This window comes from Camponotus vicinus, unplaced genomic scaffold (genome assembly GCF_025532165.1).
Source record: "Camponotus vicinus isolate PSW18456_S1 unplaced genomic scaffold, iyCamVici1.0 SCAF_2, whole genome shotgun sequence".
NCBI classification, from domain to species: Eukaryota; Metazoa; Arthropoda; class Insecta; order Hymenoptera; family Formicidae; genus Camponotus; species Camponotus vicinus.
This window is the reverse complement of record NW_028141956.1, coordinates 16,661,182-16,683,946: the sequence shown is the minus strand read 5'-3', so window position 1 is coordinate 16,683,946 and position 22,765 is coordinate 16,661,182. Positions and strand designations below refer to the sequence as shown.

General features: G+C 36.2%; 1 protein-coding gene across 2 annotated transcripts in view; it reads right to left on the bottom strand.

The window, feature by feature from the left end:
• LOC145966040 (ubiquitin carboxyl-terminal hydrolase 48) overlaps positions 1-22,765 on the bottom strand; it is a 56,666-nt gene that overhangs the window by 9,180 nt on the left and 24,721 nt on the right. For both annotated transcript variants that reach the window (XM_083089725.1, XM_083089726.1), the window contains 3 exons: positions 18,355-18,485; positions 17,460-17,579; positions 14,101-14,226 (listed from right to left, as the gene is read on the bottom strand). In XM_083089725.1, the coding sequence (XP_082945851.1) occupies positions 14,101-14,226; positions 17,460-17,579; positions 18,355-18,485 (377 nt within the window). The remainder of the gene's footprint in view (positions 1-14,100; positions 14,227-17,459; positions 17,580-18,354; positions 18,486-22,765) is intronic.

Sequence of the window (22,765 nt, the reverse complement as noted above, 5' to 3'; positions counted from 1 at the left end):
TGTAAATTTAATGATATATTAATAGAGAGAAGCATTAATTCATATTATTGATGAATATATTTATAAACTATTAAATAATAAATTAAATAATTAAATAAAGAATATTTTAATACCAACAGAAATAAAAAAAAAGTTAAAATTTAAATTTAAAGTCTTTAAAAATATCTTTGAAAAATCTATTCAGTTAGCATGGCGTTTTTTAAAATGTTATTCATGATTTTAAATAAAATTTTAATTTTAAAGCGAGTATGTAATTATAAAGTTACGTCAAAAAACCTCAACATCATTGTTGACATTGATCTTTTTTAATCGCGATTGCTGGTGATCGGGGGGCACATAGTTTCCACGAAACGAATTCCTCGAAAAATTCCCTTCTTTCATCATCAAAACATTATTCTTAGGCCTTCTATCTCTCTCGCGGTCCTTCTTTGTCCCTCGCTGATCATTGAGAGCGTGTAGAGAGGAAGATGAAGGAAAGGAAACCAGGTAAAGAGCGTTCTCTACACGAGTATACAGCCAGTTTTGAAATACTCGGCAATATAGTGAGTTCGTTATGAGGTTCGCCCCGACATGGTATGGCTCATAATTGTAGACTCGGGGTTCGAACCGTGCACCTCCAGGCACTACATTCTCTTCGACTGACACCTATTGTCCGTAGGAAATTTCGCGGATCTGCTTGAAAATCATTTTAATCGTTCATCGACGAGCGGATGAGATTGTCCGATTGTCGTTCGAGTCAGTCGTCGATTTTCGCGAGTGGCCGCGATTCGGATCGGATGTTCGCGACTTTTTGCCGGGCGCTGATGTTGGGCCAGGCAGAAAAGCAAGGCGGACGCGGACAAAACATTTCACGGCCTGGCATGAAAATTATTAGCTCGAGAATGTCTTAATCCCCGGCAGTGAGTTGAGTCCCGCGCGGTCTTCGGCTTAACATAAATTTTTTTCCAGTCGGGCCTCAGAGAAATGCTCCAAACGCGAGCTCTGACGGTCTCGCGGAAAGATGCGGCTAAGTGCTGGAACGCGTTTGGCGCAGTTCGACGCATAATATATGTGCAAAACGTCGAACAGCAGTTTATTTTTAAAGTAATGTATGATTAAGGTACGGTTGTAATGCACATTTTTTCCTTTACGGATCTGGAATATCGTATACTTTATATTTCTATCGTCCCTTTAGCGTATGTACCATGATTTTTTCATCAGAATTGAAAAGTAGTGGGACACACGAAATATAGTGCAGTGTAAAAGTTATCAGTAGTGATACATATTTTGATAGTAAAAGAGAGGAGTAAGAAATATATAATTTAATATTTCCAACTCATCAAGGCAACAATTAATATCAATGAAAAATCTGTATATGAGCAATTAGTTTGTTTTTTCAATTAAAAGATAACAAAATTAAAGAAAGAATATATTATAAAAGTATCAAATAAATTAATGTCAGAAAAAAACAGACGCATCTTATTTTATTGAAAGTACAATTCACTAATATTAATTAACATAATCGTAGATCACAAAATTTGTACTTTAAATTGGTAGCGTGATTTTGTTTCAAAAGCTATCTTATATTCTTCTTTTCTCTTTTTCAAACAAATCATTATTGTATACACATATTTTTATAAATACGCATGTAATTGAACACATCTCAATATGAAGAAACACTTGGAATAATAAAATATATCCATTCGTTCTCGCTACGAATGATCTTTTAGATTTACTCAGACATCTCTCTTTCTCTCTCATTACACACACAGTAGGAGTATTCTCTTAAGTTATTCTCAGGCTGTCCTGAGTTATTTATCTGTCTGCACGAAGGAGGGTGAATCTTACCTCCTCCTTCTCTTACCACGTCTTAATAGTACGAGCCACAGAGTTAATAAACCGACATAACGGCAATTCTCTCGAAATATCTAGCTATCTTCAATTTTTGATTAAAAGATCAATTCTTTCTAAATTTTATTTCAAGCAAAAATATAAAAGAAAATTTACACATACCACATTTAATCGTAAAATAAAAACTTTAAATAAAATCTATAAAATCTATAAATATAATAAAATCTATAAAAAAAAATCTATAAAATCTATAAATATAATCTATGAAAATATGTATGAAAAAGGAGACATTTATTTAGAAAATTTAGATGTATGTGCACTTGTGATCGAATAACAAGAGAATCAAGAGGATTGTTCCTGTTTACGGCTGATACTTTAGTTTATTCATTTTCAAAGAAACTTTCTGTCGTAGAAAGTTCCGAAAAATGAGAAAAACTGCAAGAAGACTTAATACAAGCTAGGTTGGCGGAAGACCGCAGAGTGTATAAATTCAAAGTAGATTAATATTGTCTCCGTGGCTGTCGCGGCGCCAAACTTATGGCGCTAATTCGACGGAGGAATTATTACTGGGGGCTTGCCTCGAGTCATCCTCACTGGCACCCGCGTGTTTTGCGAAAAGGGGACATCTTTAATAGAAACCGTACGTGCTTCACGGGATTCCAAGCAACGTCGGTTTGTTAATATTTGAACCTTGGTACATCTCACCAAGAATTATCCCGATTTTTGATAATAAATACCTACTTGCGTCGATTAACTTAATGTACTACATATGTAGAATTGTAAATACTTTCTCTCTGCTTCTGTATTGTATAATTATAAATATAAATTTATAAAAGAAACTCATTCTTATTTATCTACTATTCACATATGTGATATCAATGCGAATATATATAGCTACGACATAAAATCAGTATTATTGCCTGTTTAATACGATTACATGAAAACGAAAGAAGCAAAGCGTTAAGCTCAATAAGCGCATTGAGAAATGGCTTTTTGGAGGTCTTTTAAGTAAATTAAGGGCGCTTCGCATTGTCTTTTATCCCGCGGAGGACCAAAAAAAGATGGCAGACTACAGCTGTTTAGCATCCTCGATGAAAAACCTGCTAGTAATTATTCAAATTATTTTCAAGGGTCACACTTTTCGTTAGACCGAAGTCACTACGTGGTGGATATCTTTATATCATTTATATCTTTTTGCGATTACTATAAAAATATATCATAAATCACAGACAAAATATTCAACATGACAAAAATTGTGAAATGTTTTCTTATACATATTACATGCTCTCAAATAAAAAAAACACATTTTTAACGTATTTATGTTTTTAACGAATGTATTAAAATTAACATAAGTTTTATTTTTTATTATATTTTTATTTTAGTTCTATACTGTACGTCTATAATCCTTGTAAAACAATGCAGATATCAAAATATCATCATTGTAACATAACGCGAACGTGACATATCTTGATATATAAATGTGAAAAATAAAAAAGAAAAAGGAGAGAAGAGAGATTCTAAGTATACGATAGAAAAGAAGGTGGAGATTAGGTGGAGAAGACGCTTTTTAGACAGTCACTGACATTGCGGAGGTGTTGTGTGAGAAGTGACTGATGAGTTTTCCGCTCGATTGGATAACACTCGCCCGTTTCTGGATTTTTTCCAGTCCCTTCCCTGCACCATGATGACGTCTGACCTAAATCCGCATTAGAGCTGACAGAGCATTGAACGTTATGCATTGAACTAACGTTACTATTGAATTTTCTTCGCAGTTTGCGAAAGAACGGAGAAGAGAGGAGCGTGATCATCGACGATTATAAAAAATCTGCGCGATCAATTTACCGCTCAATATTTAATTTAGACGCGATGTATAATACAGATGTCTAAACTACAAAATACAGGAGAAAATATGCCGTCGATTGGACGAATGAATCGTCGCGAACGCGGCACTTTAGGCCACATCGTTCATAAAGAACGGACTCTGGCTTCCGCCAGGGACAAAGACCGCCTTCATCATGGACATACCGTCCTCGTTGCTGCGCTTCTTTAACGTTGATATAGACAAAATTGAGCAACCGTATGTTGCATGATAACTCTCGTCAAATCGCGAGTAAATTTCAAATATGGGCGAAGAAAAAATCTTGCAATAATAAAATATTATTTTTTATATTATATAACATCTCTCGATATATCTCTTAAAAAAGTTATCTCGAATGATGACATCAAAAGCGATACGATATTAAATACTCCATCTCTCTTTTGTCATATCTAGAATTAATTCAGAAATCCTCTTTAAACAAAAGAAACACAACAGATCCAAACGTTTACTTCTATGATTTCTATAGACTTCAATCATATTGGTTTTATTATTAAGAGTTGCTTTATGTCAAACTACCAAATCTTTAGAACTTTTCTTTTTATCAAAATTTACTGTTGATTTTTTATTTAATATTAGTTTGATATTTATTATTTGTTGGATGCACATATCGATCGTAACAAGGGCAGATTCGTTTTTCCCCGCGATAAGATATCCTTTCGCTCGCAGTAGTAACGCAGAAGGGGAGGAGAACTGGCAAATTGCAGAGCGTTAGAGATCGCGAGCGCGATTTAGTCCCGTGGCCACGAGCGGGAGACGAAGGCGGCAGAAGCAGAGTGGAACGGCGGAATCACCCCTCGAGGAAACGCTCGGATAGTCCAGGGTGGTCTTAGCGTGTCGCTTAGCACCCTATCTGCAGGGATCTTCTGTCGGGCCAACCCCTACGGTGAGCTCGTCTCTCTTTTTCTCTCTCTCTCTCTCTCTCTCTTTCTCTTTCCCTCTCTCTATCTCGCTTATGTCAGGCTTACTGTCTCTCTTTCTCCCGTGACGCGCTAGACCTCATGGGGGGGCTGCGTTTGTCGTGAGCATTACTCACTTTCTAGACGCCTACTTGCAAACCCTACCGAGTCGTCGAGTCGTCCCCGAGGCTCAGTGACTACATTAGGGAACAAATCTTCCTCCTCTCGAGGCAGCCTCGCGTGATTCGAAAAGCGATACACGCTGTTAGAATGAATTGTCCGGTCAAGTTTGCAGTGACCAGCCGACCACTTTCCACATCATCTACGTTAGAGAAACGTCGTCACCATTTGTCTGTTCATTCGATCATACATTGAATTTAAAATTATGTTCCCTCTTCGCTTATATATAAATTTTTCAATATTAATAATTATTCATGTAATACTATCATGGCATTTATATTAAAGCAACAAGTATAAAATTTTAAATGTTGGAGAATATTTTCTCACAAAAATAATTTTTTCATAATACATTTCATAAACATTTATTTACAAATTTTTTTTAATATTCTAGTAATCTCTCTAATCAGTATTTAATTTGCATGATATAGAATCGTCAAAAATGATTATTATTTCCTAATTGATTTGAGCAATAAAATAAATAAAAGAAATATCAGTGATCAAACTTCTAAGATATAAATGTATATTGTCGAAAAGTCATTCTCATTTCGTCGCGAGAATCGTTTCGATTCATATCGTAAAAGCTTTGAAGAATCCGCGCGGTAAAGATTAACGAGATCCACGTGTTCGGTATTATCGGCACGCACCCAAGACCACTTGTTCGAAAGAGCAACCTGTAGAGGCTGGCATACCGCACGGTTCGCAAGTGCGTGCGGCATAAGGAGGGAGCAGCGAAATTCAGGGTTAACAGCGCGGCCAAACATAGAACCGAGCGTATGTGGGAACACGTGTACACGTCCATAAATATCTCTCCATAACTCCACGCTCTGAATCCGATAAAGGAAAGTTTCTACGGAAGTTCGGATAACCGGGTCTTATTCTTCCGTCATTTCGATCTGCTTCGATTAATCTTATAAATGATAATAATCTCACGATTGTGCAGCTGCGGCGAACGTTCAATTTTTCTCATTCCAGAATATCAAGAAATTTAAAAAAAATAGGACATTTTATAGTGAATAAAATGAAACAAAAGGAGAACAAAATTTTTTATAAGAAATAGTTGGTTTATTTCGGAAAAACTTGAGTCAAAAGTTTGCGGAAATTCGATTAATTAAATTGTTGGAGGTTATATGGAATTCATAGAACGTTGAGAACGAAATACTTTGAGACCGACGTAATAAAGTGCGCTCTCTTTCTGGCGGCGGCCCTCGTTCAGGAGCCGCCACATGTCTCTCCGCGAAAAGAGTAGCTCTTCCTCGCGTCATCTGCGACGAGACGGGACGGGACGAGACGAGACGAGACGAGATACAGAGAGGAAGAGGGGGAAAGACATATCGAGAAGGACGGCTGGCGAAGAGAAGCAGAGGCCACCGAGAAGCCGAAAGCTAAACCCGCCAACGCGGTGGATTGGCCGGCCGAGGCGAGCCGTTAGCATCAACAAACAGAAGCTTAGTTGTTACCGCTACGAGGGCGAAAGGGTTAAGTGAACAGGATACACGACACACGGGAATCGCTCTTGGGCGTGCTTTAGACTGACACCTCTGTTCCAAGTCTCTTAGATACTTTTTCTTGACATCGTGAATTCAAAAGTGACATCATTACTATAATTAATAGTGAAACAATCTATTAAGTATAGAAATTTTCTCCAAAATATGTTCTACATATTTTTACCCGAAGCACCTTTATTCAGAGAACACACAATTTCATATACGAATTCGCAAAACGTCGGAAAGGAGCGTATAACACGATGCAAAGAATGCAGCATCTCACCCTCTCGCTGCAACCATAACTTATTCAGCGTTTAAGGGAGTTCGATACGAGAGACATCGGGGGAGGAAAAGGAGAGCGAGAGGTGGAGAAATCAGGCTCATAAATCATAGCATTTTCAGATTTCCTTTTATCAGTGGCTCTCTAACCGTACTGGCGTCCGCGACCGCCGTTGACCCAGCGCCATAAATATCCCCATTAATATTAACTTAGGCTCGCCTAGGAGAGGCGAGAATCGCGAGTGACCGAAACGGAGCGGACGGAAAAAAAAACCGTAGCCTAAGGGGAGAATGGAACGAAAAAAAAATCTCGTATGCCAGGGACGAATCTCATATAGGACGCAGCTGGGAATTGGGCAGCATCCCGAAAAATTCATGGAGGAGCCGGAGTTCTGGAGAAGTCCGAGCGAGCAAATCGTTGCACCTCGTTCCTGTTTTTCGCCGAGAAGAAATATGAATTACCGCTGGACAGATTCTCTCGGATACAGGCCGGCGTTTTCACCTTATCACGGTTTAACACATTTCATCACGATTTAATTTCAGAATAATAACAAGACAGAAAATCGCGTAACGAAAATTCCGATATCATCTTCAATATCTCTACTTTCTCTCTCTCCCTCTCTCTATTTCTTTTCAATATATAAAGTATCTATAACAATAATAACTATTAATAATAAATGATTCGCGCGGTGTCTAACGTTACGCCGATAATGAAGAAGCCAATATATATATAGTGAACTTCTTGTGCCGTTTCATTCTTCAACGTCTCTTGAGCCACACTTTCTTGCCGATATCACGGCATGTATCACCTGTCGTCGAATGACGCGCGGTCCACTCTCTCATCGCCTCGCACCGTTAGCAGGATCGGTAATCGACGCAAGAAAACATAACGATACTAAATGTAAGTGCGAAATAGAGATTGCACGATACGTGAATGAGGTGCTAAATTCACTTTAATTGCAATGTAAAATCGCGAAATCAGTCTCAAGTAAAATTATATCTAAGCAAAGTAGCATGAAATAGTTATAAGCACAAATAAAGCACGATTCGCTATAATTATCGTAACTAATGTCTCAAACGCAACGCGAAAGCCATTAACTGTTCTATTCTTCGCTAAAGTTTCTCCGCTCGAGAAGCATCGCTCGGAATTCCGTAGAATCCGCCTCGATTATTCTCAACACATTCAGGAGCGAAATCGATGACGATGACGATGCCTTTTAAGCCTGCATCGGCTTAATTGATTTATTTCTGAGAGGGTCCACACCGCGCTAGATGAGACGCTGCGATCACCCTAACGCGAAAAAGGGGCAACCGAGTCCTTTCGAAGGACTCTTTCGGCCTTTCTTCGATCTTATCTTCGGAGGCATCGATAATTAGGGGCGATAATTACAGTGTTCCGGCTACTGACCTCTAGCTACCGGTCTTTCGGCCATGAAAAAAAAGTGCCGACAATAATGATCGCTAATGTAACGTTGTAATATCTCGATATCCTCGCAACCGAACAATTATTTAAATCTAATCACGAACTTTTTTTCATAATTCATATTCACATACATACACATATATTTTCATTTTTTTTTTAATTTTTATAAATTTTTGTAAATCGATAAATCTTTTCATAGATGCAATGATGCAATCTTTTGATAATATTCGATATTCGATGTAAAAAAGAGAAATAATGAGTTCTTAGTTTTTTACCAGTTTAAAGCAAAAAATTAAAAGTCCATTAATCTCGTCACTTATGTTATTAACGTGGAATATATTATACGAAAAGGTTAAATGCTGCAGCACGTTATTAAAACTTTTTAAGATGATTTTTTCTCGTTTTTTTAACGACTTTAAATTAATTACTTAGATTAATTTCTGTAGAAAAAATAATTCTTATCAATTTAAATGTCATGAATTTTTTTATAAACCCTTATGCATGCGAAAGAGAGAATTTTAGACTTTTTCTTATTATTTTCTTCTTTATTTCCAAACATGTATTTCTTCAAAATTATGTAATAAAAGTATAATTAGTATAAGAAAATTATTGAGACAAAATATGTGCATTACTAGTGTTATTACGTAGGATACTTTATGGTTTATACACGAAGGCTCGATAAAGATTTACGGATCTTGAAAACCGAAGAGCACTAATTCAAGATAACTTTTCGGTCAGGCCTGGTTGTTATGATTCGATTTTAATACCGAGTTTACCGGCGCGGATAATTGTCGCCATTACCTGCACGAAAGAGCACATTTACTGTCGTTCATCGAAGAGAGCGCATGGTCTTGCTTTAATCTAATCTTCCGTATAAACGAGATCCTCATTTATTGACAGGATACAGCATATAAAAAAAGTAAGGATAACATGTATCCATTTTCTAGCTTTCGTTTGCAAGAATATTGTGTAACATAACGTAAAAAATTTATCACAAGAGTTTCGAAAATAATAGATAAACTGATGAAAATACAATGAAAAATATTGTTAATATGAGTATAATATAGAACATGATATAATATTAAGCTGATTGAACAAAGATTTCCACCGATTTATTAATCATTATTTACTAGTGAGTATATTTTTGCTGCTTAGCTTTAAATCACACATATCTTTACTCACTATTTTCAGTTTTTTTTTAATTTTTTTCTACTGTGAAATAAAGATCCAGATGAAAAATTAATTAAAGAAACATTTATTGTTAAAATTAATAGATTTAAAAATGAGTTAAAATGAGAAATATCGAGCACGAGCAAGAATAAAATTGCGAAATAACACGAGGTCTGCGAGATGCATAGGATCTGACCGCATGACCGCATCTTTACTCACTATTTTCAAAGTTTTTTTTATTTTTTTCTACTGTACAATAAAGATTTAGATGAAAAATTAATTAAAGAAACATTTATTGTTAAAATTAATAGATTTAAAAATGAGTTAAAATGAGAAATATCGAGCACAAGCAGGAATAAAATTGCGAAATAACACGAGGTCTGCGAGATGCACAGGATCTGACCGCATGACCGCATCTTTACTCACTATTTTCAAAGTTTTTTTTATTTTTTTCTACTGTACAATAAAGATTTAGGTGAAAAATTAATTAAAGAAACATTTATTGTTAAAATTAATAGATTTAAAAATGAGTTAAAATGAGAAATATCGAGCACGAGCAGGAATAAAATTGCGAAATAACACGAGGTCTGCGAGATGCAATAGGATCTGACCGCATAACCGCATCTTTACTCACTATTTTCAAAATTTTTTTTATTTTTTTCTACTGTATAATAAAGATCTAGGTGAAAAATTAATTAAAGAAACATTTATTGTTAAAATTAATAGATTTAAAAATGAATTAAAATGAGAAATATCGAGCACGAGCAGGAATAAAATTGCGAAATAACACGAGGTCTGCGAGATGCACAGGATCTGACCGCATGACCGCATCTTTACTCACTATTTTCAGTTTTTTTTATTTTTTTCTACAGTACAATAAAGATCTAGGTGAAAAATTAACTAAAGAAACATTTATTGTTAAAATTAATAGATTTAAAAATTAGTTAAAATGAGAAATATCGAGCACGAGCAGGAATAAAATTGCGAAATAACACGAGGTCTGCGAGATGCATAGGATCTGACCGCATGACCGCATCTTTACTCACTATTTTCAAAGTTTTTTTTAATTGTTTTCTACTGTACAATAAAGATTTAGGTGAAAAATTAATTAAAGCAACATTTATTGTTAAAATTAATAGATTTAAAAATGAGTTAAAATGAGAAATATCGAGCACGAGCAGGAATAAAATTGCGAAATAACACGAGGTCTGCGAGATGCATAGGATCTGACCGCATGACCGCATCTTTACTCACTATTTTCAAAGTTTTTTTAAATATTTTTCTACTGTACAATAAAGATTTAGGTGAAAAATTAATTAAAAAAACATTTATTGTTAAAATTAATAGATTTAAAAATGAGTTAAAATGAGAAATATCGAGCACGAGTAGGAATAAAATTGCGAAATAACACGAGGTCTGCGAGATGCATAGGATCTGACCGCATGACTGTTCCGCGTGGATCCACGACGGATCGGCATATTTTGCGGGCCGGTTCCGACGGCGGCACGTACCTTTTTATCGTGGCCGCGGCAGTAGCGGCCCTATCGGATGTTTCCAATTTTCTGTTGGCGCTCGTGAAGAGCGACTCAACCGAGTCCTCCGTCATACGGGATTCTCTCTCTTGTGCGAGAAAGCGGGATGAAGCGCGACGAAGTATCGCAGAATGGACGGGAGAAAGAGAGACGCGAAAGCGAAACCGGGTACGAAAGAAAGAGGAACATAGAAACGCGGGGAGGAGGAGTAGGAGGAAGAGGGTGAGCAGAGAAGGAGGAGGGAAGAGGAGGAAGGCGAGCGCGTCCAACGCGGACATTCGTCACACGACATCAAACGCGGGTGCCGCCCGTTGGAGACTCGAGCGACCGACTCTAAAGACCCCGGTCGATCAGCCATGAAGAGCAGTCTGAGAAGGAATTGCAAAAAAATCGGGGAAAAATTAAGGATGGATCAAAAACAGCCTAGCCGTCCGACATTGTGCACAACTTTGTTGCTATTCTTTATCGCTTTTATTATCCTTGTCCTCGATCTACGTTGATTACGACGTTTATCAAAGGTGCTAGATCATATCTTCATTAATATGTTTAATATCTTTATCTTTAATACATTTTGTAACATAATTATGACTCATTTTTTATTTAAAAAAGTTGCACGAATTGTGAATTAAATGACGAAGCGACTCTTACTTCCATCAGGAAGATCGAAGTCAATTTATAGTTGAACTTCGGAAGCTGCAACATTTTTAGCGCACGTATAAATCAAACGCAATGCAATAACTACTTGGAAGAGGATTCATTTGCAATGAAGAAAGATCAATTAATCATGACATATAACGTGCTCGTAAAAGCGCGCAAACAAACTGGATGGTGGAAAGGTAGGCAACAGTAGGGAGCGAAAGTGACATAAAAGAAAAGAGAGACGATCGACCTCGCGCGACGTAATGTCGTTGATCTCCTTCGGTCGACCGGATCAGCGGAAAAAAAAGATAGTGATATAATGTAGATACGTAGCAAGATATATTAACTTTGTACTCCGACGACCTTGAATTATTGCACGGACGATGACGGAGCGGTAGCTGATATCTCGCGAGACACTCGATCACCGATCTACGTCGCAAGTCATCCTGATCATTGTGCGTACCCTACGATACTGGACCGGTAGCAAAATCAAGGACTAACCTTGCCTGAAACGCTTTAATCCGTTCTATCCGCCATGGATAGAATATCTTGACAATTCTCTTCTCCAGCACCGTCTGATATTCACGAAACAAATAAAAAAATATATATATATTTTATAGAAGAAAAATTTGCTTTTTTTAAATTCCTTTAAAAAAGAAAAAATTAATCTAAAAATAGAAAACTAATTCTTAAATAATATTTCTGGAGAATATTTTAAATCACATCACGTATAAATGTGTTTGAAAATTCAAGTCCCACTGACACGCGAAAATTTCAGGGAATGTAATGATTGTCTAATGGAAACGTAGCAATCTTTTAAATACGGAAAGACTACCGATGATTGCCTAACACTATTTTATGCGATATAAATTATGCTTTTGAACCGCATTAAGTTCGTCGTCCGATGAACGACCAGATTTTACGACGGTAGATTTCGCGAAACAATCTCATTCTCGAGGAGCTTCTTGTGCATGCTGGGAGTCGACCCACAGTTATTCGCCTAACCGCAAATAATTATCTGCCCGTTATGTACTTTTCAGTCACGTTATGGTTACGATAGTTAAAAGCAACTAAAGACGCGCCTCAAAAGGATTTATCATTATCGTTGTATGCCTGAGAATCAAGTTTCATACTATCTCTCGTACTGCAGTACAGAATTTTGGAGCGATTGCATCAATCGCGAGATAAAGAAACAAAATATTATGATGACAAGATGTAGGACGAAAATGTTAAATATTTTGTATTATTACTGATTCAATAGAATTTGAATGGCGTGTTTGAAGGACAAGATAATGAAGTCATTTATCATAGGAATTTGTCACGTCGACGAAAATCAACGCGTACGAATGTTATAAAAGGAATTTTTCTGCAAACCGCAAAACCTATCGAAGCGTTTCAATCGGTAGAAACGTTGTCAGGTTGACTAAACTGGATTCTCCGAGGCAAGATAGCAATTATATAGAATATTCGCAGCTAGTGCAACCGCAACCAGTCAACCAGTCCAGTGGAGGCCACATCTCCTTCTCTTCCTCTCTCTTTCTCTCTTTGTTCTTTCCGAACATAGAATAGCACAACTTGGGTTAACGGTTTTGAGACTCTGTCCCTGGTGCAGAGAGCGTGCGTTCACTAGCTTAGCTTACTGGTCGCTTTCATAAAATCAGTCGACTGTGAACCAAGGAATGTGTTGGAATCCTAGAATTATTCCACCAAACGAGAGAGTATCAAGTGAATAGAATTTTTCTCCACGACGCCGTTCCGCAGACGGCTTTCAACAAAAACCTTGCGAGGGTTAGACAATCTTCCGCATGAAGAATGCGAAAACAACGTGGCACGTGAATAAAAGTATAGATATCATTATCGCATACTTTGCAAATAATTAAAAAATGATGTACTCAGCATCGACTGATAGAGTTATAAATAAACTAATGATAATTAATGACAATATTAATCGAGTCTCTATAGATTATAAGAGTAAATCTTTATTTGCAATTTGAAAAAATGCGGATAATATTTATTCGTACTTATTATTTTGACATTGCACTTTGTTTACAAATCGGCGAAGTAGTAAATGATTTACCAAGTTCTAAGCTTTTCTTCAGTCACAAATCCCGATTTCGACTCCACCATCCCGACTAGAAAGGTACAATTAACACTTCTAATCTCAAATAAGGCATTTTCGGTTAATCCCGGCATGAAAACGCCGGTCTTGACGCCGTTATCTGGGGCCATTGCCGGTCCCGGTTACTTATCCATTGTCTCGAACTTAAGGGAAACAGTGGGCTAGATCTTAAATCTAAATTGCATCTGTTTGTCACTGTCTGGTGCTTGAGCAGAACAAACGTATCGTTGTAACGACAATTAAGACGTCACTGCGAACCATCGAGAGGCTGCGCCGGATGAATCGTAAAACATTATCGAGAAAGAGAGAGTGTAGAATCTTAAGTACTTCTAGCGAAAATCTTTGTATGAATGCGTGCATTGCATGTGGAAGTAGATTTATACTAATGTAAGCTTCATAAGAGCTGCATACTCGATTAATCTCATAAAAGAGATATATTATATCTTTATATAAATGTATATTCGCGAATATTTTCTCATAAATGTATCCGATATAAGATCTAATTTTGTGAGATTTAAGAAGTTTCGCGGATTCAATTTTTCTTATTTCGACAGATAAGTCGTTATGCATTATCAATTTTTTTTCTTATTATTTCTTGTTTTTATTTTTTTTGAAAAGATTTCGATTATTTAAATAGATAAAATAAATAAAACTCAAGTTACGTCTTACCTTTAACGTAAGTAGCGCTCCGGGAAATATTCCGAGCGACGCCAGACTCTGACTATGATCAGTGAGTTCATGTTCACCTAACATTATATGTTGATCGTATGGTCCAGCACCGCAAATCTGCATCGTCTAAAAGAAAACAGAATTTATCTTCACTTTATCTTCTACATAATCAAACAATTCAATAAAATGATAATAAATATCTTATCATTTTCTTGACAAAAATAATTAAGTCTGCAATTAAAAAGTTTTGAATATAACGTCACACATTTTACGTATTATTTTCATACTATTTTTACAGTGCCATTTCAAATCAAAATATTTAGACATAGTGAAACTTTTTCTGGCTGCAATTAAAATCTTACACAATTAATTATAATATTTTCTAAAAAACAAATACAATTAGTTTTCAGAAATCTAATGACACGTTTTTTTTCATAAAACAGGATTTAGCAATATTAAAGGTATTTACTGTATATTTTAACGCACGCATACGTAAGCTATTAAAAAAAAGAGTAAGATTTGCGGAAAAATCGCAGCGAATAACGAAGGCTGCTATTTGAGATTCCAGAAGTAAACATACGAGTATACAAGTCTCGATAATTGCTTAATTTGTGGAACCCGTGTAACGTTGCGTGAAGGGATAGTTTGCGCCGCTGCCTTGTCTTCGGTGCGAAAACACGTAGCTCGGTTTCTGTTTTACGAATGTCGAGACGAACTAAACTGAGCCGAGTCGAGTCCGGCAGAAGGGACGAGAGGAAAGGCATCGCTAGAAAGCGAAAAGATGTCATATATAAAGAAGATGATTATAAGTACACGAACAATTTATAGTCTAGAAATATAATGGAAATAAATTCTTATCAAATTATCTTGTTTACCACCGAAATAATATAGTTATAAACACCATGCATTTTATTGCTATTTTATTTTATTCGCGAGATCGATAGATTCGTGTTACATCATATCGATTTTTATGTATATATATACGTCATATATTCACAGAATTTTATACAAGTGGGGGAAAATGAGAAACAAAGCGAGCAAGAAGAAGAGATGGTCAGGGTCAAAAAATCTCGAGGCTTCCTCGTTAAAGAAAGATGCTCAACGAGCGCGATAAATAGAGGTACGTTTAACAAGGTTGCAGGAAGCAGCGGCGAGGAGGGGAGGCCAAATTGCCTCGAGGTTGAAGAATTTTTGATCTTTATAAATTCTGATGTTCGATCATATCATAGTCAGATTTGTGATGTATTATCACAGAGATGTCCCGATAACGCGACATTTCGGCAACCGCGATTTCCAGGATCGTACAGCTGTTTCCATATATGACTCGTTTTCCAATTTATCAATGAAAAATCTGGCGCGACCGCGTTTTTATTGACCGTAATTTCCGCCTGTGAATGAATTATCTGCGCGGAGAACATTTTTTTCGCCATTGCGTTTGCATCACAAGAACAGTAACAAAAGCGTAATCAAAGTATCAAATACATTGTGTCGCGGGAAAGAAATGGAATTGAGAACATACAATGTATTAGAAGATTAAGGGACTTTAAAGAACTTTCCTCCTCTATATAAGTATTGCACAAAACGCGATTGTGATTGATAAAACTGTGTGCGCGAATAACCGGCGAAGAACAGTAGCGGCGTCGCTATTGTCCCGATTTGCTGCTTGCTCGCTAGCGATATAACTGCATTCGACCATGAAATTCAAACATTTTTATTGGCGACCTTTTTGTCCGATGGTAAAAAGTAACGAGCGCACGGCATGACTCGCCCGCATTTTTCGTCAAACGCGAACCAATCTGTGAACAGTGACACCCTTGAATCGTGACGCCGTCGCACCGCGAAATTTTCCAATCAAAAAAACATCCTTTTATGCGTTCAATTTTAAAACAACATAAATAAATAAAATGTATATAATTTTCTGATATATTTTTCTCTAATAAAACTTGCAATTTTCACAAGTATACACAGAAAAAAAGGACATTGTTGTTTTGAAAATATATTTAGTTTTAACATGGAAATCTTGAAATGAGATTATATTGCGTTAATTAAAGAAAAATATAATTGCTTACTTGAATGAAGCCATTTAATATAGTTCAATCAAGAAAAATATATTCTTATGATTTAAGATTTAATTTTCTTGAATGGAAAAGAAACAATGTTAGACAGAAAATAATATTTTTAAATCAAAGATTATAATTTTCTTAAAGTAGAATTAAATAATTATATATTCTTGAAGTGACAATTACAATATTAAAATAAGGCTATAATATTGTTGAAATTTAAAATTTTTAAATTCTTCTAAGAAGATTATATATTGTTGCGTATATACGAAACAATGAACGCGTTAGTTTAAGTATATAAGTTTTGATTGGACACTTATTTTTTTCTATGTAGTAACTAAAGTTAAATTTTTCAACTTTTGCGAATGAGACAACATTAAATCTCAAGACACACAAAATTACACAGAAAAAAAGAAAGGTACACAACGAGTGAGAAGAAGAAACGTGGTCTCGTATTTCCATTGACGCCGACAGCCTCTCTCGCGGGCGGATATTAAAAAGAGATGTGCGCTCTTCGGGGTGAAAGAGGTACGAATAAAAATTCGTGCCCGAAGGAGAGCACGGTGAATAGATAGAGAGGAGAGAGAAAGATACGGGAGATAAAGAGAGAGCAGGGAGAAAGAGTCAAATGGAAGGTTGAGTGGAGCGAAGTGGAGTGAAGTGGAGTGGAGAAGTTGGAGACCTGTTATTAGCGCGAGGTTTATGCTCTTTCGGGTTTTTGCCAGTGGCTCCGTTGAAGAAGAGGCGGGGGAAGGAGATGGCTACGGCCTCGCAATATAAATACGCTTAATAGTTTAAGCACACTGCCGGAGCCCGAGCATATGCTAACCAGCCATATAACTACGCTTTACTACTCTTTCGTTCATTCGAGAATGAACAGTCAAACCGAAATAGCGAGACAAGGAATAGCTTATCGGTTTTGGACAAACGCTCGCGCGCGCAGATCTTTTCACTTCGGTTCCAACAAAAGAATGCCATACAATTAATTTGCGACATAAATTGATTGGTCATCCTAGTTACTTTCGGCGGATGACGACTATAAACAGATCGAGATATCGAGACTTCTATCGATTTTTATCTCAAATCTGCTTTACTCTTTTCTTTAAATTTATTTTATATCATTTTGTGTGTTTTAATAATGTTCTTTTTAAATTTATTTCAAATGAATTTTTTTTTATAAAACGAAAGAATTCTGAAGTTTGTTATATCTATTTTATGAAATAAGCATGAGGATAAATAAAAAAATTGTGACAAAATTAATGTTATAATTAAATCTAACTTTTATGTTAATATACTTACCATTACTTTGAGTTCTCTTAAAGTAATTTCAGACGAAACTTTGAGTTCATGGGAGCCTTTTAATTTTCTCCTAGTTCGTGATGGACGTACATTTTCTATCTTTGGCCTTTTTGCCGCTGTCTATAACAAACATATGAGATATCTGAGAATAAAACATGCCCTTTAATCAATAATTCATTTCTTATAAAAATATTTGTAAAAAAACAAACAAAAAAGACTGTTTATTTAGAGAAAACTTAAAACATTCAATATAAAAACGAGACAAAAATGTAGATAAATAAGGTTTTGCATGATTATTCCTAAATCAACATGAATCAAAAGCGAGCTATGTAAAAGAAAGTAGAACTCTTAAAGTCACTTTAAGTAGAGACGTAATAATACTTATTATATTATGAAATGTGCGTGAGATGGCATCAATTCATCGTTATCAGTTAGAATTGATCTGAAAAGACGACTGCTTTCAGAACACTCGATGACTCGGCATGTCTGCCCATTAACAAAATTTCTTTGTCGTCTGAACGAATCAGTATAATTTATTTATGTATATATATACATACATGTATAAAATGTTTTTAAATTTCTATAAAATATTGCATACAAAAAAATGAGCAACACATTGCGGTTTTAATATTGTAATAATATTGTACATTATATAAATGATAATAATAATAATAATAATAAGAATAATAATAGTTTTGCAAAATTTTCCAAGTCATATTCTTGCATAAAAATTTGTACATATGTAATGAAATTGACATCTAATTGATCCGTTAATATATGCTGAATTTTTAAAATATAATATCGTTTCAATCATAATGATTAATGATTGTGTAAATTGACAGTTGTCGATAAGCATCAACATATTAAATAAATAATGAATTGAAAACATATTTACCTCAGAATTGTTTTCCGTTTTAGAGTCTTCGTTATCGTCGATACATTTGATGTAGATCGTCGCTCTTTCGTATTTTAAACTTTCCAGACGTTCCTGTTCAACCCTTGCTAACATACAGGCTGCGCACAAACCTGAAGCAATACAAAGCATTTTCGTGATGCTTAATATAATTAAAAATAATTAATGCTATTTTTGAAAATGTCAAAAGAATATTTCGGTTTTTTTTTTTATTTCTTCTATTGAAGTATTTGAAAAATTTATTTAGATATCCGCAAAAATTAGCAAATTAAATCCATTAATATACAAGATACCATTCTTTAACAAACAATGCATTGATCTAAACTGTATGATTTTTAAAATGTCAGAGAAAATATCATCACGATCTTCGTAACGATGCAGGAACTTAACTTGACGCGGCTCGATGCGACGCCACTATTAACACCCTCAGGGGTCAGATTTCGTTGGCCTCTCGTCGAGCCCTTGTCGAGAGAGGACCGGGACGGCAGTTAGAAAGTCGTGTTAGAGGGTGCGCGCGGGTGAGTGGGTGGTACGGCGATGTCGGTGGTGGCTCTTATCCCATGTATAATAGATTGCTTACGGCCGGTGAGATTAATACAGTAATTAATAATATACGGTGACCAGGGCGGTGTAAGAAGCGGCCATTGTTGCTGGCCGGACAGCACAAAAAGCGCTTCGGCCGGTCCAAAGCTCGTATCCGAGCGACTCTCGGAGCGTTACGTCATGTTCAGACAGTTTTCCAGCAGCGGGAAACGCGAGGGAAGGGGAATCGTGACCTCGGCTGAATGTGAATTCGTCCACCCCCGCGTATCACTAATTACCGGTTCGTAGAAACCAATAAGGGGACGGTGTAAGAAGCCTATTTGCCCATTAACCAAGAGATTAATGCAAACAGAACGCATATTCGATATATATTTCCTCGCAATGATAGACAGGACTTTTGAAAATGAAGAAAAAATAAACGTGTTGACTTTTATCTGTCGTCGCGAGGTGGACTGAAAACGATTGCGCGCAGCGAACTAATTTCCCGTAACGAAGGATAGGATGCGGAAGGATCCGTACGCCAAATGAATTCAAAGGTCCTCCCCTCGAATTCCTAATTACCCGCCGGTGCGCGGGGATATCCGTGCGATAGGATCGTTTGCTATCGAGTTTAATCGGAAATACGAGAAGCTTAAGCTAATGAGAGATTCGTAGGGTCGCGAATGCAAATCTCTTCCGATGTACTACAAACAGTACCTATCGAGAATGTTAGCCGCACTTTTCAAGCCGGCCGAGACGGACAATCTCGCGGAACTAAAGTTACGATCGACGATCAATTACATTTCCGCTCACGTAATCTCAACTTTTTATTATAGAAGCGCTATGCAAAAGTACGAAAAGGCTTCTATGAGCGTTTGAAGGAGCAAAGGGGTCGATTTTATTGGCAAATAATACACAATAGTGGTTGTGCAAGATTAAAGGGCGACGGAGGAGCTCTAGTCCATTTCCCTAAAGTGCCATCGAAGGGCAATCAAACCATAAACGAATGTCGAAACTTGGTGATATCGACGAAAGAAGTTTTGGGAGCCCGACGAAGAATCAGATTCCTATATAAGGATTTTATTTAGATTAAAAGATTCGTACCAAAATCTCCTGAGATCTACGAAGTAAAACTTTTAACAAAAGTTATATACGATTAATAAGTTGTTATAACATCCTCGACATGTAAATCTATAATTGTAAATTATCATTAATATACATATATGAAATATTAAGCAAAAGCCTTAATGATATGCATAATGTATGTTAAACATGTAAATATTAATTGAAAATAGAGATTATATTTATATTTTATAAATAAGAAATTTTTAAACAGATAGAAAATTATATTTAAGAGTTAAAGAGTAATTATACTTAATCTTTTTAAAATTATATTTAAGAGAAATCTTTTTCCTTTTAAAGACACTAATTAAACAGGAAAAATGATTATTGCTAATAAAAATCATATAAGATATTACATGAGGGAAATTTTATTGAATTTATAGATTAATTAATTTGTATATTAATTAATTCGTGTTTATAAGAATGTTTTTTTTCTTTGGCCTAATTCGACGAGCTAAACAAAGTGTCTCACTGTGTTAATTACATTTTGGCTGATTGATCATCGATCAAGGAAAAGCAATTATACGGTGATTGCGGATACGTCGAAATAAGTCTCGAATTGACAGGACGATTATTTGAAGCGAACGGTTTGGAGTTGGAGCAGAGCGGATGGGCGGAAAAGAGTCGTAAATGAAATAGGGTCGTTATTATCAAGGTGTTAATTTGAAACGAGATGTTGATATTACGATTTATCGTCAAGGGATTTAAAAATACTCTCGTATAATTTGTGTACAATGTGAGATTATTTATTTATTAATTCTTAAAATCAAATAAAAGAAAAATAAGATCTTTTGCAATAAGCGCAAAAATATCGATCCTAAAACGATTATTTAAAGCTAAATGGAAAATGCGCAAACTGCAGGAAAAAACTCTTCGATCAAAATCGAAAGCACATTAGGCGGAAAGATATCAGGTTCGCTATTATATTAAAAGAACTGAACGACTTTCATTCATAACTCCCGGGTCACCTCGTGAATGAAAGATTTATGTTCCCCCCTACCGTTGTGACTTAACGACGAGAAATGTTCACCCTCCTACAAATATGTTTCGAATTCTTTGAAATTTTCAAATCTGATGATCTGCTAATAAAGTAATAATTTATTTTGCTTATTGCATTAATAAATTTATTAAATACAGTCTGACTGATAACAAGAAATAAAATATATTTTTTTCGATATTTTATCGTGCATAAAAATGATAAAACATGAAAGAATTCGATAAATTAAAAAAAAAGAAAACTAAAAAACTGTATGATTCTTCAAGTGGCAAGAAATTGAATACATTTTTCCTTCAGTCAAATGCTCCTAATTTTTTAAATATTTTGCCCAGCAACCAGCATCGGTAATTGGCAGTTAAAATTAACGAAACTCTCAAACATAACTTGGTATAGGTACCTGGCGCGCATCGACATCGCGGTAGCCGAGGAAGATCGACGTGATAATAATGATTTCGCTAACGAACGTCTTCGGGAGCCACAACAAAGTCGAAATCTAATCCTCTTACAGGATGACACCGAGCCAGCATAACAGCAAGGGCGGCATTACTCGCGTCTCTCACGAAATCCGCAAAATGCGATTGTCACTTTGTACCGTGAAAATCGAGAGAAACCCTCGTGATGCGTCATTCGCAGAGTAATCGCGATCAACATTCATTAATTAAACAATATAAGATTTAATTTGCTCAATCGTTTAATATTTTATCATTTATATACAATGAAATAACGATTAAAATATACATCAAAAATATGCAATTTTCTAAAACGTGAATGTCGTTTATTAGAAGGAAACGAATTTGAAAACGCGGCGATTTAAATCAAGTAATATGGACGATTGGACACTTCTAGATTATCGAGGGTCTCTCCTTCGGACAGAATCAGAAGACGCATCTTAGTAAAGGTTGAAGAAGAGGGGATCTGAGCGAGCTTTATCCTTGTTTTATCTTGTTTCCCACCCAACCTCTCCGTCCCCGTCCTCTCACCGCACTTCGCACACTCCGCTACCGGAGAACGAGCATCGGTCATCTAGGCGCTCCATTTAATCCTGGAGGAAAAGGACCCCCCGTAGATTCACGGACAAGTGGGGATCTCCTTCGGGATAACAGAAGCAGCGAGGGGAAGCGCTCCGAGAGACCTAGCAGGATGCGCTAATTCGTCCCTGCGAAATTTGTCCCGCCCGACTTTGCTCGTTTCCTGCGCGATTACGCGAAAACGCTGTTTTTTTTCCGCTCTCCGCACACTAATGTTTCACTAAGCCTCCCTTTTCTTATCTGTATATTGGCTATCGTACAAAAACGTATGCAATCATCGTGCTGACCAAAAATGAATTGTCGACCCTCGTTCGAAATAATTTTCTCACTCGGAGTAAAATAAGATCGAATGTAATTAATTCTCGTAAGAATTACTTCATTCAATAATTAATCGCAAATCATTATTAATCAAATATTCAATTATTCTTTCTACTTTTATTCGGTAAAATATGATTAGCGATAAAGGACTGTTTGCCTAATATAACAGTATTTTGGAGGGTTATAAGTTTTGAGACGAAAAAGTTCCGGATGGAAGTCGGTATCCATTAACGGTGCAACGACTTTGACCGCACGACGACACGACTCATAAGAGCATGTTCATTGGTCAGCGGATGTATATATTAAGACATGTCCGGCGCACTTGTCGCAGGGTGGGGACAGGGGGCTAACAAATGTCTCTCCTGAATCGTTTGACCCCTGGTACGTTCAACCCCCTCAGGAAACT